Source organism: Heptranchias perlo, chromosome 14 (genome assembly GCF_035084215.1).
Source record: "Heptranchias perlo isolate sHepPer1 chromosome 14, sHepPer1.hap1, whole genome shotgun sequence".
Taxonomy (NCBI): Eukaryota; Metazoa; Chordata; class Chondrichthyes; order Hexanchiformes; family Hexanchidae; genus Heptranchias; species Heptranchias perlo.
The window spans coordinates 9831074-9848223 of record NC_090338.1 but is presented as its reverse complement, the minus strand read 5'-3'; the positions used below and the strand labels follow the sequence as shown (position 1 = coordinate 9848223).

Here is a 17150-nt window from a genome sequence, read left to right as displayed (position 1 = left end):
ATGTGGCAGGACTGCAGAGCTTTGATCTGATCCGTTGGTTGTGGAATCGCTTAGCTTTGCCTATAGCATGTGGCTTCCGCTGTTTAGCATGCATGTAGTCCTGAGTTGTAGCTTCACCAGGTTGGCACCTCATTTTTAGGTACGCCTGGTGCTGCTCCTGGCATGCTCTTCTACACACCTCATTAAAATCAGTGATGAGCAAGAGGCCAGAATTGCAGAGATCTCAGAAGGTTGTCTTGTGGAGGAGGTTACAGAGATGGGGAGGGGCCATGGAGGGATTTGAAAACAAGGATGAGAATTTTAAATCAAGGCTTTGCAGGACTGAGAGCCAATGTTGGTCAACGATCATGTGGGATGATGGATGAACGGGACTTGGTTCGAGTCAGCGTACGGGTAGCAGAATTTTGGATGTGCTCAAGTTTACGGATGGTGCAAGGTGGGAGGCCGTCCCACAGGCACGATGGTGGCCTCCTCTGCTGGATGATTTTATGATTCCCATCTCCAAACGATGTTCAAAAGGACACTGGACTTCCTGTATCCTTGACTGCCTTTCCTGCATCTTGTGACAGTCTAGTAGGGCAACAGGCAGTGGCTATCTTGTTAAACTATGAATTTGTAAAAATTGTTTCATAGGGATAGAAGCCATCTTATGGAACCATGTGGCTGCACAGAATTGGTCGAGGGGCACTCAATAAATAATTGGGTTAGGACATTTGTCATATTCTCAGACCAAATCCTCTTAAAGTGCTGCTGGGATGTCGTCCACTGAGGGTTTAAACTCTTCTCAACTTGCTTCAATTCTGTGGTCAATGATGACGTGCTACTGGGCAGAGATTTGGTAAAATGTCTTCTGGCAAGAGACTTTCTTTTGTTTTGGTCTTGAAGATTCAGACTAAATTGCTCCTACCAAAAAAAAAATCTCATCCAGGGTCCTCAAATCCTGACCAAAGACACACTACTTTCAAAAGTCCAACTACTGTCACAAGATGACTAAAACCATGGAGCAGGTACTGCCCTTTGGTAATGATGCTTGTATTGTTCCACGTGACTATCACAGTCTGGTATATACATGGTTTATATTCTGCTGCTCATCAGTTGTCCTGTTGTTGGGGTTCATCTTCATCTTGACTTCATTTTTGAGTCATCTTGACTTCATTTTTGAGTCATCTTTCTGTGGCTGCTTTTTGGGTCCCTTCCTTTAGATAAGACAAGTGCACTAAAGCAACTCTTGATCTCTTTGGACACATTGGAGACCTGGTTTGCAACTCTTTGCAGCCACCCATATTCCTAAGTAGACCACAACCATGCTCATTCCTTAGTGGACGATCTTCTCACATACAAGCACAGCATTTTCCAGAACCTTCTAGGTGACAAATAGCAGCAGCGTCATATAAATGGGAAACCGATATTTCGAGTGGCACTGGTGCCAATACGTTTCCAGCTTTTAGCTCGCAGTTACACCCCAAGGTACATTATTGCCATAGCTGTTCTTATTTTGATCGTGCTAGTATTGGGAAACAGATGTCCATTATTTTATTAGTTTTAAAAGCATCTGTCAAAATGAGGTGTACTTGCCAACAGAAATTTGAACCTTCCTCAGAACTTTCCTTTTCATGTCTTTATGAAGAAAAACTACAAAAGTTGGAATTACCCAATAGGTCAGTTGGCATCTTCCAAAAAAAAATCCGATTAATGCATTGAGCGGAGACCTTCGTCAGAACTGCAGACTTTATTGATTAACTAGGCAATTCTGCAGTGTTCTGGCAAAAGAGCCACACCCGAAACCTTAACCTGTCTTTTCTTTTTGTGGAGATTGATGATCCTGACGCATATTTCCAGTATTCACGTTTTAATGTGTAGGTATTTAAGGGGTTGGATATCCGTTCTTCTCCCCTTTTCCGTTCAGATGTAAGGTCACTCTGACACAACACTGATTTAGCCCACCCCCACCCCCACCAAGTGGACTTGCGTCCTCTGCAGCTGCAACTTTTCCCATCTGTTCTGTATGAGTTACTGTTTCAAATTTGAAGTCTGGCATGGGTAGTGGGATTATCTCCCAGGAGTTTATCTATTGTACAAAAAAATCCCAAATGCTACTTAAGTAAAGAGATTGTCATTGTCATTTTCCTCCGGGCAACTTCCTTGTGTGTAGCAAGAATAGTCTGTTCCTGCTGCTATTTCCTTTTCAGTGTGCATGATATTTCCTCTCAAGATGCAACCGACTAAGGGGAAGCAGAAATTTGTGCATTATGACCATTGTAATCCCTTATTTTACTGAATGTGTGGATTTCATATGGTTAATGCAGAAATGTGCTGACTCGAGCTTTCAGGATTAAAGTTATGTTGTTTTGAGTTGGACTGCTTTTATTTTTAAACCAAAAACTAATTTTCAGTGTGATTGGTGTGTCCTATAATTTTTTACTTCACTGCTGATGTCTTTGTAGCAGCTGATTCCTAATGTTGCTGAAAAGATACAAGAGGCAGAACCAACACTATTACCGAGCAAATGTTTGCTTTAGCAGCTGTTCTATTCACCGATCAGGAACAGTGCTTCTATTTTTTTTGTGCCTTTTTTTAATACTTAAAATGTATTGCCAGAAATGTTTCAATGCATTTTTCTTCCTGCTTCAGCAACAGTTTCGAAAACAACTTCATCTTGAAGAGCTCTTGGCTTGAGATGGAATTTTTTTTTCAGGAACAGCAAAGAGGTTCTTTGCTTGACTTTCTGATTACAGGCTACTCTTATTTCGAATTGAAATTGTAATGTTTTATTAAAATTGCTTATTTCATGCTACTGGATAATTCAAAAAAATTGAAGTCTAAAATCACTTCAAATTGACAGGAGTAGGCTATAAATTAGTTCTTTAAACCACTGAGCACTGTAGCCTCAAAAACAGTAGGAATTTTTAAGTTATCCCAGAATTTTCTTTTTGTATGTTCTTTTTTTAAACTATCGTGACTTATCTTTTGAATTGTACCGAATTTTTTGTCGGTGCCACATTAATTTTTAAACTTGAAAGGGGCATGTAATCAAAGTTGGAAAGATAACTTTTTTAATAAAAAGAGAAACATGCTTAACAGTTTTTTTTTAAAAACCTGAATTAATGAGATCTATTGTATCAGCGATCAGAGTTCACGTTTAAGTCATGCTTCCTAAATGCGTTTTAAGGTTGAGCATTCTCTCCCTTTCTTTTCTCCACCTCTTATAAAATAGTTTCCATATGCTGTGCCTTTGTCCTTTCTTTCCCTGCTCCAATGCTGGGTGCACCAAGTAGTTGAAATTCAAATGTTTGGCTAGTAATTGAGAACGACAGATGCAGGACATCTGGCCAATTGTTGAAAGGTATTATGGTACCATTGTGGCACCCAGAAAGCCTACTGCTTGATGTTTATAATAAATTAGTCTTTAATGTGGGGCCAGAATGGAGAGGGAAATACCTATGTGTGTGGGATTCGTAAAATTCTGCCCAAGCTGCATGCCTTCCACACTGAAAGCTCATTAGATGAAGACGCAGCTTTTATCATGTTCTATGTACACATTTGGTCAGGTCTGCTTCATCTGTTTTAAATTACTGGGCTAACGTTTGAATGCCGTACCAAAATTCTGCTCTTAGGAAGAATCGAACTGCCCTCTTCAGTAGGTCCAAGATGCATCTTCATGTGGAAGAGAGAATTCGGAAACCTGGCTGCTCGCCACGATGATGGACAATTGGGGAGAAAGAGGGAGCCATACATAAATCTCTGCTGTCAGGTCATAGGCAATCCACTTAGACTAGGTTGTATCAGATTCCAGCCCACCTTAATTTGGAAGCATTCTTTTGTGTCTAGATTAATGAGGAGAGACTAGCTTGGACCGCGTTCCAGCACGGCTCCATGTAACAAAGTTCCTGATGCGAAAAATTACATTCCTGATGGTTTTCGTGTTAGCAGGGAGCATGAGTGAATTGCATGCCTTATTTATTCACTGAACATCTCTCTTACCTGACAGGAGAATTGAGCAGTACTTAGACAATGTGAAAATAAAACATGCTCAGAGTTGAGTCTAAATTCCATCTTTCTCAAAAAAAAAAACCCTCCTTTCTCTCGTTTCCAGTCCGTGTAAAAGTAAAATTGAATGGTTGCTGGTGTTGTGTGGATTTCTCTTACCATTTTTTTGAGGTGAAAAGCCAAGGCTTATAATGCAGGACAACCATCAAGGTTGAAAAAGAATGGGAGATAAAGGTGAGGAAAATCAACAAATGATTAGGTGATGCTAGGTTCTGATTTTAAAAGCCTGTAGATTGTATGAGGAAGGAAAGACTGAGGAGGTAAGGAGTGCCACAGTTTTGGGAATTGGGGGAGAAATGAGTTAAAATAGTAGCTGGTATAAGAAGTCCTGATTTCAACACAGCAAGGGTGCAGGGAGAAGGAAGTGTGTTCTGTAATTAAAGCTGGGTCACCTGGTCAACAAATGGATTGATTGTACACTGGATCCTATGTTTCAACTTTGTGCATGGAGTGTTATCCCAATCAAGGTGACATGGACAGCAGCGGTTGGCAGTGCTCCTAGAGGGGTATTGCAGTGAAAGGTGTATCTTCGGTATCTGGAAGAAAGAATTCCTTCATCCAGGGTCAAAATCCTGGAACTCCCTTCCTAACAGCACTGTGGGAGAACCGTCACCACACGGACTGCAGCGGTTCAAGAAGGTGGCTCACCACCACCTTCTCAAGGGCAATTAGGGATGGGCAATAAATGCCGACTTCGCCAGCGATGCCCACATCCCATGAACAAATAAATAAAAAAAAAAATTACCGTGACACCCAATTATTTCCTTTCAATATTATACCATGAGGATTGAGAATGCTAGGGGAGGTGCCTATGGTGAATGAGAACATACATTTTCGACCCAGTGTTGATTTAGTTATGTGTACACTGGTTTGGTTTCATGTGATAAAGATTCGGTTTTTTTTGTAAATTTATAAGTATATATGAAAAGCACATCAAGTGTGAAATAGCTAGATTATACCATGTTCCACCAGTAAATTAGACAATTTAACAGAGGAAATTACAAGGGACCAATGGATTTTTGTCCCGCTCCATGACATGTTCCATGATTGCCACATCTCTAATGCAGCATCTATAGATGAGCAAGACCAAGATTTATAATTGCTCTTCTTTTTGCCTTAAAAAAAACATTTTTTCCAAAATAGAAGGTGGCAGCACTCATAAGCACCTCTTTATGGGAGTAACCCAAACTTCTTTCGAGGGACTTGCTATAATTTTATGCATCTCTAACCAATCCAAGAGGTGGAGATGCCGGTGATGGACTGGGGTGGACAATTGTAAACAATTTTACAACACCAAGTTATAGTCCAACAATTTTATTTGAAATTCACAAGCTTTCGGAGGCTTCCTCCTTCACCTGAGGAAGGAGGAAGCCTCCGAAAGCTTGTGAATTTCAACTAAAATTGTTGGACTATAACTTGGTGTTGTAAAATTGTTTACAATCCAAGAGGGACATTGTAGCTTTACAATCCACCCTTGGTATTAAGATTGAGTTCCGAAAATGCACAAAGCATGGTCAAAATTTTTTTTTTTATTCGTTCATGGGATGTGGGCGTCGCTGGCAAGGCCAGCATTTATTGCCCATCCCTAAGTTCCATCTACCTTTCCCTTGAACTGAAGATTCTTCCTTTATCATGACAGCGCATGATCGCAATCTCACAGCAGATGTAGTGCAGGTCTTTCTCCATTTCAACTTTTTCAATACCTTAACTTCTAAAAGCTGTTATTTTCGATCTGCATGGAATATAATAAAACCGATTCAAAATCTTATATTAAATATAGACGTTGAAGATAGGGAACACGTAGTGATCTTCTTGTTCTCCAGTAAATGTGTGTCCATCTATTGCACTATACTGTCCTCGTTTCATGGGAAATATCCATCAGAAATGCCACCAAATTAAAATATTTAGATTCAAAATTGCATTTCAATATAAAGAATCTTTGAAAACTATAAAAGGAATGTTCTGTTTAGTCTCAGACCCATAAACCATGCATGCATTTTAAAATATCATCATTCTCCCATGTAGTTGTTAAGACACCAACTCAACATCATTGTGCTGCGTGTAATATAATACGAATGAAAGTAATGTAAATTATGATATAAAATTTCATTTTCCACTTGTTTTCCAGAAAGGTCGGATTGATCTTTGATGAAAGTAGTTTGTCCAGATTTTTTGTTTCAGTTTCCTGCAGTTTTGACTGCCCTGACTAGTGGTAGACCATCTGTCTGAACACCATATCCCACTGGTGTCTCATTTTATATCCTTTTATCTATTAAAATATATTGATGTCCTCATATAGAAATGTTATCACTATGAGCTACAAGCTGTGAGAGGATTTCATTACAGGCGCTGTTTTCACACGCGGCCCTAGAGGAAACAGCAGAGTAATGTACGTTTTTTTTCTTTGCTGCATTTGCGCAGTCTGTCCGCACACCATAGTGCTCGAACACTGTCTCAGCTCATTACCTCAATATGTTGGAGGGGCACTACAGCCAACTTGCACAGTGTCCTTAGAGAGGTAGTGGCTCATTTGCCAGAAGCGTTTTATTGCAATAAGACTGATGACTGCAGTCTTGGTGCCTGGAGTTATAAAAACTTTGTTTTTTCTCTCTCTTAGTTACTTGTAGCAAGAGATCCCTTTTTGTTTTGGGCTACAAAAGGGCAGTTGTTGGGTGGTGGGGGGGGGTGCTGGTGCTGGTGGGGATGATTAAGACGGCTTGTTTTTTTGCTTCGGCAAAAAAAAACCAACGAAAACAGCTTAGTTAATGCACAAAGAAGGTAGTCCTTTCTCCCATTGTTACGAGAAACTTTTTTCCCCCCTGCTAGCATCTCTACGTTCATTTAAAAAATACTGTTCCATTTTGTGACCAGTGAGCTGATTTACTGCTCATTCGCACTGTTCTCTCATTTGGCATAAAAAAGGCCATTTCGTGAGAAATTTTGCAACCAGTGCTCTTGATTTTCTCCACTTCTGTGATGTTAGCAGAACGACATTCTCTCGTCTAGAGTTAAATCTGTTTCCATTTTATCAGTGCTACTGTGGTTAATGCCATTAAGCTCCAAAAATTCCATGTTACATGCTCTTCCTCCTTGAAATGAAGGCTTATTGCACCATCCCCTACTTGAACCCGTTCTTTACTTAGCTTTACACCTTCTTCAATTTCCCCTTCTCCTACAGTTAGGTCTTTTAAAACCTAAACTTGGCATCTTGTGATAATTTCAAACTTCATCTACTCCTCTCCTCCTTTCTGGACTCCTACTTAGATTCCTCAATTAAAAAGAGAGAGTTCAGATTTAGTCCATGGTGCGTTGGCCCTGATGAGATTAGTTGCTGTTTTTGAAGCTGAGAAGATACTTTGAAAGCGGACCTGTGCTATAAGCTCTTGGGCATTGACTAAGAAGTTCAAGAGATGGCAAGTAGAGCATTTGAGACCATTTCCATTTTATGCTGATATAAAATATCTGATTCGTAAAGGGAGGCTCCATGGTGCTGGCAGAGCTTTGAGCATCTGCTTCACATTTTGCTGCATTTTGTGGTGCGCAGTCTGGGAGGAGAAAATGAGAGTGTGCTACTGGCTAACGCGAGCCTCAATAAAGAGTCAGTCTCATTCAAATCAGATTCCATGCTGAATTTCCTGACTTCGAGAGAGGGTTTGCTCACGTTGTGCATCTTGCTCATACAAAAAGGGCACATCAGGGATCCTGGAACCTGGCCCGCTTAAGGGGCTATTTAAAGTTAGGTGAATATCATAGAATCATACAGTACAGAAGGAGTCCATTTGGCCCATCTTGCCTGTGCCGGCACTTTGAAAGAGCTACTAATTAAGTCTCACTACCTTTTCCCCATAGCCCTGCATATTTTTCGTTTTTAAGTTTATATCCAATTTCCTTTTGAAAGTTACTATTGAATCTGCTTCCACCACCCTTTCAGGGAGTGCATTCCAGATCATAACTCGCTAAGTAAAACAATTTCTCCTCATCTCCCCCCGGCCTTTTTTTAGCAACTATCTTAAATCTGTGTCATCTGGTTACTGACCCTGCTGTCAGTGGAAACAGTTTCTCTCTATCTGCTCTATCAAAACCCTACATAAGAGCATAAGAACATAAATAGGAGCAGGAGTTGGCCATACGGCCCCTCGAGCCTGTTCCGCCATTCAACAAGATCATGGCTTCTACCTCAACTCCACTTTCCCACCCGATCCCCATATTCCTTGATTCCCTTAGTGTCCAAAAATCTATCGATCTCAGTCTTGAATGTACTCAACGACTGAGCATCTGCAGTCCTCTGGGATAGAGAATTCCAAAGATTCACAACCCTCTGAGTGAAGAAATTTCTCCTCATCTCAGTCCTAAATGGCCGACCCCTTATCCTGAGACTATGCCCCCTAATTCTAGACTCTCCAGCCAGAGGAAACAGCCTCACAACATCTACAGTGTCAAGCCTTCTCAGAATCTTATGATTCAATGAAATCACCTCTCATTCTTCTAAACTCCAGAGTGTATATGCCCATTCTACTCAATCTCTCCTCATAGGATGACCCCCTCATCCCAGGAATCAATCTAGTGAACCTTCGCTGCACTGCCTCTGAGGCAAGTATATCCTCCCTTAGGTAAGGAGACCAAAACTGAACACAGTACTCCAGGTGAGGTCTCACCAAAGCCCTGTACAATTGCAGCAAGATTTCCTTACACTTGTACTCTAACCCCCTTGCAATAAAGGCCAACATACCATTTGCCTTCCTAATTGCTTGCTGTACCTGCATGTTAGCTTTGTGTTTAGTGTACAAGGACACCCAATCCTTCTGAACACCAACATTTAATAGTTTCTCACCATTTAAAAAATATTCTGTTTTTCTATTCTTCCTATCAAAGTGAATAACCTCACAATTCCCCACATTATACTCCACCTGCCTCCTTCTTGCCCACTCACTTAACCTGTCTATATCCCTTTGCAGACTCTGTCCTCCTCACAGTGTACGTTCCCACCTAGCTTTGTATCGTAAGCAAATTTGGACACATTACACTCGGTCCCTTCATCTAAGTCGCTTCATAAGTTTGAACACTTCTATTAAATCTCCCCTTAACCTTCTTTGCTCTAAGGAACTGAATTCTCTCATCCCTGGTATCATTTTGGTAAATCTCTGCAACCAATATTGCGCAATTGTGTTTTTTTTTTGTGCACTTTTTGTTAAAATGTAACTTTATGTTGCTTCATGCATTCTTTGTTTTTGCTGGGAAGCCCAACATTTTGCAATTTTTGTTTCTTTTTTTCTTGGCAATACCTTCGTCCTTTATTTTAGGTTGCTGCTGTCATTTAAATAGCACAGTTCAAAGTGTTGAAGATGGGAATTCCTTTTGAGGGTTCCCAAACCACAACATGATTCAGACGGAGAGAGAGGAGCTCATGAGGGTCCAGGAAATGCAAGTGGAACAACGTCCAAAGTGTTTTATCTGCGCTCATCCCTACCTTGAGATCTGTCTTGGCTTCCTCTGCTTCACAACAGCTGCTGTTCCATCTACTACAGCATAACCTGCAGGCAACATCTGGAACACGGATATCTCTTCCCTAGGAAAGGAAGGCTACCACAACATGAAGTTTTCATGTCACATCCTTCCGGTCCATCACAAGGGAAATCTGCCGTTTCAGGCAGGCTAGAGTGCACTTCTGTTTCAAGCGAGTGACAGACTCTTGCGTTTACAAGAGACAACACCTTCATCCTCTTTCCTATGGAAATGAGGCATCAGCTGGACAGGGTGCTCACATTTCACTGAGTGGCAGGGTTTCATTGAGTGGCGGGTGTTGTAGATGTAATCCAATTGGGCATCTGTATCTTCGTATCAACCCCATGGCCTACAAGAACAGAAGGACTTGCATTCAATTTACATTCACATAGTAACAGACCACAGAAGCATCATTATGTAGCTCAGTGTCCATTGTGCAGAAAGCAACCATGATATTTTTCACTGAGCGGCAGTCGACAGTGCCCACTTTCTTCGAAAAAGAAGCACTGAGTGGACAGCTCTTAGGAGAGCCAGGCTATCCTCTGTACCAATGGCTGCTAACCCCACTGAGAAGCCTCCTAACAGCAGAGGAACAGCTCTGTTTGAGTACCTCTGCATCTGTTTGCTGTTCCTTGGCTGGCACCTCCACCTTCAATAAGCGTTTGCTGTGCTGCTTTGGTGTCTGCAAGAGGATGAATGGTTGTATGCAGTGCTTCAAATGGGAGTGCAGCAGTTTTCAACCTAGGCTTCTGCCAATGTTGAAGGGCCCCCCAAAAAATTGTGAACAAAATTGAGGGGCATCCTTTTGACTCCAGCAAACGTCTTCCTTATTTGGAACCAGGTAAAAGGGACCTGCGTGACTGCATTGACTTTGTTGGCAACCTTTCTCCATGGAGCTGCTGCCTGTGCATTTACTTAGAGGATGGCCTTCAGTCTAGGACAGGGCCACCCTCTTTTATTGCATTTAGGGTCATAAATGTAAGATAGTTACTAATAAATCCAATAGGGAATTTGGGAGGAATTTCTTTACCCAGAGAGTGGTTAGAATGTGGAACTTACTACCACAAGGAGCAGTTGAATACACAGATGCATTTAAGGGGAAGCTAGATAAACACATGAGGGAGAAAGGAATAGGCAGCTTTGGTGATAGGGTTAGATGAAGAGGAGTGGGAGGAGGGTCATGTGGATCAGTTGGGTTGAGTGGCCTGTTTCTGTGATTTACATTCTATGTAACTGTAATTTTTGCTGCAGTACCAATTGCAACTCTTCAGCATCGCAAGTAGTAGTGCTGCCCACGTCTCCATTGTACCACCACTTTTAGGACAAGCTGCTATCTCACTAGATTTTATACTTCTCTAGCTAAGTGTGTTACAGACCAAGCTTTCTAGATAAGCCTTTCATGTTGCCAGTACCTTATTCAAACTGAGAGGAAGGATTCCTGTTTCAAAATTTGCCACAGCTTCCCTTCTGAACTGATGGGGCTGGTTCACCTGTGCTGTGAACCAGTCCCATTTTGCCATTCTCGCAAAATTGGGACTATGACGTCAACTTGACTTAAAATATCAAAGCAAATACACCCTTGTTTGAAGACTATAAGTTTTGCCGAAGAAGCAGTCATCAAATTTAATATGCAAACTGTTAAAGATCTTCTGTCTAAATGTAACTTCAGTGGATGCCTTTGAGTGCAAGTAGAGAGCATTCAGAAGTGGTGTGATTATGTACCTCAGCTAGATATGAACGTTTGCTGGTGTTTTTACTGTAGGTTCATTCCTATCCTTATTCAATTCATAATTGTTAGTAAGAAGCCACCATCAAAGATAAGGTCTTGAAGGTTTAAATGATCAAAGCACTTTGCGCAGTACAGCGCTCTGCCCTTGGAGATCTGTCAAAATTTTCTATTTAGTTATCTGGACTAAAGGTATTTTCTTTCCTACAAAAGACACATTCTCTGGCCTCTTCAGTATTTTTCTCTTTTCAGATCCTTCTACACTGGTAGAAGGATCTACATATGGACAATAGGAGCTGTTATGCTGTTGGGATTATAATAGTATTAATTGTGAATTTAAACTTTTGATTTTAATTGTTTCATTCACTGAATTTATACAGTTTGTGTTGAATTCTAATGTAACACTTTTTTTAAGATGGGCTAATTCTTTTGTGAAAACTGTGTGATAACAATTGATTTCCTTTAAAACACCACAAACCTCAGGAGTTCAATGTGTTCAAAGTATATTAATTTTTTCCACAGATGGCACATTTATCTAAGGACTTGGAAGATGCAAAGACAAAGTTGGCCAACATTCCGAAAGAATTGCCCCCACTGCCAGATCAGGTTAACAGGCCATCGCTCCCACCAGCACCTCCTTTACCAGGCCAACCAGGTGTGCCACCTCCACCCCCGCTACCAGGCCAAGTGGGAGTGCCTCCACCGCCCCCGCTACCAGGCCAAGTGGGAGTGCCTCCACCGCCCCCGCTACCAGGCCAAGTGGGAGTGCCTCCACCGCCCCCGCTACCAGGCCAAGTGGGAGTGCCTCCACCGCCCCCGCTACCAGGCCAAGTGGGAGTGCCTCCACCGCCCCCGCTACCAGGCCAAGTGGGAGTGCCTCCACCGCCCCCGCTACCAGGCCAAGTGGGAGTGCCTCCACCGCCCCCGCTACCAGGCCAAGTGGGAGTACCTCCACCGCCCCCTCTACCAGGACAAGCTGGAATGCCACCGCCACCGCCTCCGCCTCCTGGGTTCCCTGGAATGCCTCCGCCACCACCTGGGTTATTTGGCGTTCCTTTTCCTCCAGCCGCCCCCGTTCTACCATTTGGGCTGGTACCTAAAAAGGAGTACAAGCCAGAAGTTCAACTCAAAAGGCCTAACTGGCCAAAAGTAAGTGAATGTCCTCAAATGATCTTGTTTAAAGTTGGAAAACTTTTTTTTCTTGCATTGAAGCATTGTATTTACTTGATCGTTGCAATTGATTACACATTTTATGAGTACTTTTGACTGGCAGTTAATTTAATTTTAATTGATAACTTCAGAAGCTGCACGAACATTCCTTTTCTCCATCATAGCAAGCGCATCATAATTACAAACACTTCTATCGTATGGAATTTTTGTTCATCTGTAATTCTGAACTATTCTTTCTTTGCAGTTGGGTTCTTCTGCCTGCTCGCTCGCATATACCTTATGCAGAATACTTTGCAACAAAACAACACCTTGCATTCTGTAAACCTTTCAGTCTAGTTTGGCATTATAATTTGGCCAACTGGGACATCTTCAATATTTCTTTGCTGCTTTTTTTCCTACTCTCACAGTTGCTTTTAGTTTCCTCATCTTTCTCTCTTCTAGTGAAGTAACTTGCGTTGTGGTCGCTGGTATGGAAGCTTTCATTCCTCAGTCCTCCCCATCTGGTAGATAGTGTGCAGCTTTTTGGTTGAAATCACGCTTAACCTGCTATCTCTCATGAAAAATACTGCCTCAGTGCACCTGAGGTCTTTGCTTGTAACCTGTGCAAATCCACTATTAGAACTGCCAAACATAAGTTTATTGAAAAGTGTCCTCTATTGTGTTCCTGCTCTTCCAGCAGCCATTGTGTCTCATAACTTATCTACATCTTCTTTCTATCCTGCTTATATCCCAGAGGTACTGTTGCCAGCTATCCTAAAGAGAGTTGACTTTATGACTCAATTTTCTCTTCCAACTCTGATCTAGCTGAAAAAACATCTTTCTATCACTTCATTCTATTCTGCTGTTATGACCAATATCAAATGTTATGCCTCCCATATCTGTCTGACCCCCTTTGTAACTTCAGTAAGGTTATGCTAAGCATTTATCAAACACTGGTTAGGCCCCAGCTGGAGCATTGTGTCCAATTCTGGGCACCACACTTTAGGAAGGATGTCAAGGCCTTAGAGAGGGTACAGAGGGGATTTACTAGAATGGTACCAGGAATGAAAGACTTCAGTTTTGTAGAGAGACGGAGAATCTGGGATTGTTCTCCTTGGAGCAGAGAAGGTTAAGAGGAGATTTGATAGAGGTGTTCAAAATCATGAATGGTTTTGATAGAGTAAATAAGGAGAAACTGTTTCCAGTGGCAGAAGGGTCAGTAACCAGAGGACACAGATTTAAAGTAATTGGCAAAAGAACCAGAGGCGACATGAGGAAAAAAAAATTACGCAGCGAGTTATTATGATCTGGAATGCACTGCCTGAAAAGGTGGTGCAAGCAGATTCAATAATAACTTTCAAAAGGGAATTGCTTAAATACTTCAAGTGGAAAAATTTGCAGGGCTATGGGGAAAGAGCAGAGGGTAGGACTAATTGGATAGCTCTTTCAAAGAGCAGGCACGATGGGCTGAATGGCCGCCTTCTGTGCTGTATCATTCTATGATTCTATGATCTTGTCCTGATAAAATCACTCCTACTGTCTTTAAAATGTGTGCTTCCAAATTTACCTCCATCAAATCCAGTCCCTTTTAATATCTGGACATTTCCAGAATCTTTGACCAGATGTGGCATCATGCAGTTCCACCCTCTCCCATGGCTATCAAGTTTCATCTTAAAACAATCAATCTGTGCTCTAGTTGATGGTACTTAGCTTGACTCAGTTGGTAGCACTGTCACCTCTGTGTCATAAGGTTGTGGGTTCAAGCCTCCTTATGGACTTGAGCAGAAAATCTAGGCTGACACTTCTGCAATGCCAGAGGTGCTGGGTTTTGGATAAGACCCCATAATATTATTCAAAGATAGCTTGGCTGCCATTTCTCCCCCCAATTAGCACCTTCAAAACAGGCCGTTCTTATGCCTGATGTGTGTAAAATAGCTGTGTAATGTTACCCTACGAAACAATAGTGACTGCATTTGAAAGTGATAAATTTTTTATGAAGTGCTTTGGGATATTAGTGAAAACTGTGTTCATCTACCCATCATTCACACTTCTTAGAACGTGAGAATTTAAATGTAAGTTCTTTCCTTCCTTTCTTTTTTACTCTCTTTTCTTTCTCCCCTCTTTTTTCACTTGCCCCCCCGCCCCCCCCCCCCACCGGACTGCAGCGGTTCAAGAAGGCGGCTCACCACCACCTTCTTGAGGGCAATTAGGGATGGGCAATAAATGCTGGTCTCGCCAGCGACGCCCACATCCCATGAACGAATAAAAAAAAAAGCGTCCTCTCCAATGCAGTACGACAGGAGTGCTGCACTGTCAAAGGTGTTGCCTTTCAGATGAGACAATAAACCAAAGTATCGTCTGCCCTCTCAGCTGGGCATAAAAAAATCCCATGGCACTTTTCAAAGAAGAGCAGTGGAGTTCTCCCAGTGAGCTGGCCAATATTTATCTCTGAAACAGCACTACTAAAATAGTTTAATTGGCCATTTATCTCATTGCTGTATATGGGACCTTGCTGTGCTCAAATTTGCTGCCACGTTTCCTACATCACAACAATGATTCTATGATCTTGTCCTGATGAAATCACTCCCACTGTCTTCAAAATCACTCCCACTGACTTTAAAATGTGTGCTTCCAAATTTACCGGCATCAAGTCCAATCTCTTTAATATCTGGACATTTCCAGAATCTTTGACCAGATGTTGCATCATGTAGTTCCATCCACTCCCATGGCTATCAAGTTCAAAAGTACTTCATTGGCTGTGAAACGCTTTAGGACATGCTGATGTCGTAAAAGGCACTGTATAAATGCAAGTCTATCTAATTACAGTGTGACAAGTTTAATGAAACTATCCATTATAAGGTTGGACATGGGAATTTATTAAGGAAATATAAAAATGGGGACAGAACTGATGACTTTAAAATGAGGGCTAAATTACTTCTGTGCACCCTGGTCCAATTATCTCCTGGCCTCTAACACCGCATCACCTGAAGACTACATTTGGCCTTGACTCCATGTGTGCAGCACCATGGGAGATTGACTATACAAGACTCGTTTTGTGCAGGTTCAGATAATTTTTACACAGTGAGAGTTTCAAAGTGGCCTGGTAATGAGAATCCCTTAATTGCTAGCTATCAGTGGTTATGATACTGCTTGCATTAATCTAACGTCCACAAAAAAAAATGTTAAATAGAACTTCCTTTCACATTACCGGAAAATATTTCTTCATTGAGTTACACCAAGTCTACAGCACAGAAACAGGCCATTCGGCCCAACTTTTATGCTCCACACGCGCCTCCTCCCACCCCTCTTCGTCTAACTCTATTTCCTTTCTTCCTCATGTGTGTTTATCTAGCTTCCCCTTAAATGCATCTATGCTATTTGCCTCAACTACGCCTTGTGTTAGCACATTCCACATTCTTAAAGAAGTTTCTCCTGAATTCCCTATTATATTTATTAGTGACTATCATATATTTATGACCTCTAACTTTGGACTCCATTACAAGTGGAAACATTTTCTCTATGTCGACCCTATCAAACCCTTTCATTATCTTAAAGACCTCTAACAGGTCACCCCTCAGATTTCTCTTTTATAGAGCAAAGAACCCCATTCTGTTCAGTCTTTCCTGATAAGTGTATCCTCTCAGTTCTGGTACCATCCTTGTGAATTTTCTTTGCACCTTCCCCAATACCTCTATATCCTTTTACAATATGGAGACCAGAACTGTGCATAGTACTCCAAGTGTGAGCTAATCAAGGTTCTATACAATTTAACATAACTTCTCTATTTTTCAATTTTGTCTCTCTAGAAGTGAACCCCAGTGATTGGTTTGCTTTTTTTAATGGCATATTAACCTGTGTCGCTATGTTTAGTGATTTGTGAATGTGTACCACGAGATCCCTTTGCCCCTGTTCCCCATTTAGACTTTTATTATCGAAGCAGTATGTGGCCTTTTATTCTTCCTACAAAAATACACCACCTCACACTTACCTATACTGAAATTCATTTGCCAATTACAGGCCCTTTCTGCAAGTTTATTAATGTCGTCTTGTATTTTGTCACATGCTTCCTTTGTTAATTACCCCCCCCCCCCCCAATTTGGTGTCATTTGCAAATTTTTTAATTGTACTTCTGATTCTTGAGTCCAAATCGTTAATGTAAATTGTGAACAACAGTGGTCCCAGCACCGATCCCTGTGGAACACCACCTCCCACTTTTGGCCAGTCTGAGTAGCTACCCTTAACCCCTTGATTCCATCCTATAATGTAGGATATTGGGCCGGAAATTGCTTTTAAAGTAACAGTGAACCTAACAGCACTCACCGTTATTAGTGGCGAAATCGAAGAGCAAGTTCTGGCGACTGCACGTGTGCAGTGAAATGCGGAAATCCAGAACTTGCTCTTCCTGGTTCAGCGGCGATCTGACAGCTTCGTCGTAAAGGGACATCGCCGGCTGCAATCAATAGAATCAACAGACCAGCGCCAACTTGCTCTCCTGCCCAGCTGGAAACGAACTAATATAGTCACAAAACAGGTATGCTCAGTTTTTTAAGTCCAAACTAAGTTTTAACAGCATGGTAAGTCTTAATTGCCAAACAACCTCTCTAGCAATAAAAATTAGCTTTTAAAAATGTGGAGTCTCATTACTCCTGATTTTAATAGTTTTGGACATTAAAAAAAACATTTTTTTAAATGGAAAAAATTTAGAACTTTTTTACTTTTTCCTTCT

General features: G+C 41.5%; 1 protein-coding gene across 1 annotated transcript in view; it reads left to right on the top strand.

Annotated features, from left to right (window-relative positions):
• The window catches only part of LOC137332311 (protein diaphanous homolog 1-like), a 347604-nt gene that overhangs the window by 138384 nt on the left and 192070 nt on the right, over window positions 1-17150 (top strand). Inside the window, exon 16 of the mRNA XM_067996041.1 lies at window positions 11798-12424. Within this exon, the coding sequence (XP_067852142.1) occupies window positions 11798-12424 (627 nt within the window). The remainder of the gene's footprint in view (window positions 1-11797; window positions 12425-17150) is intronic.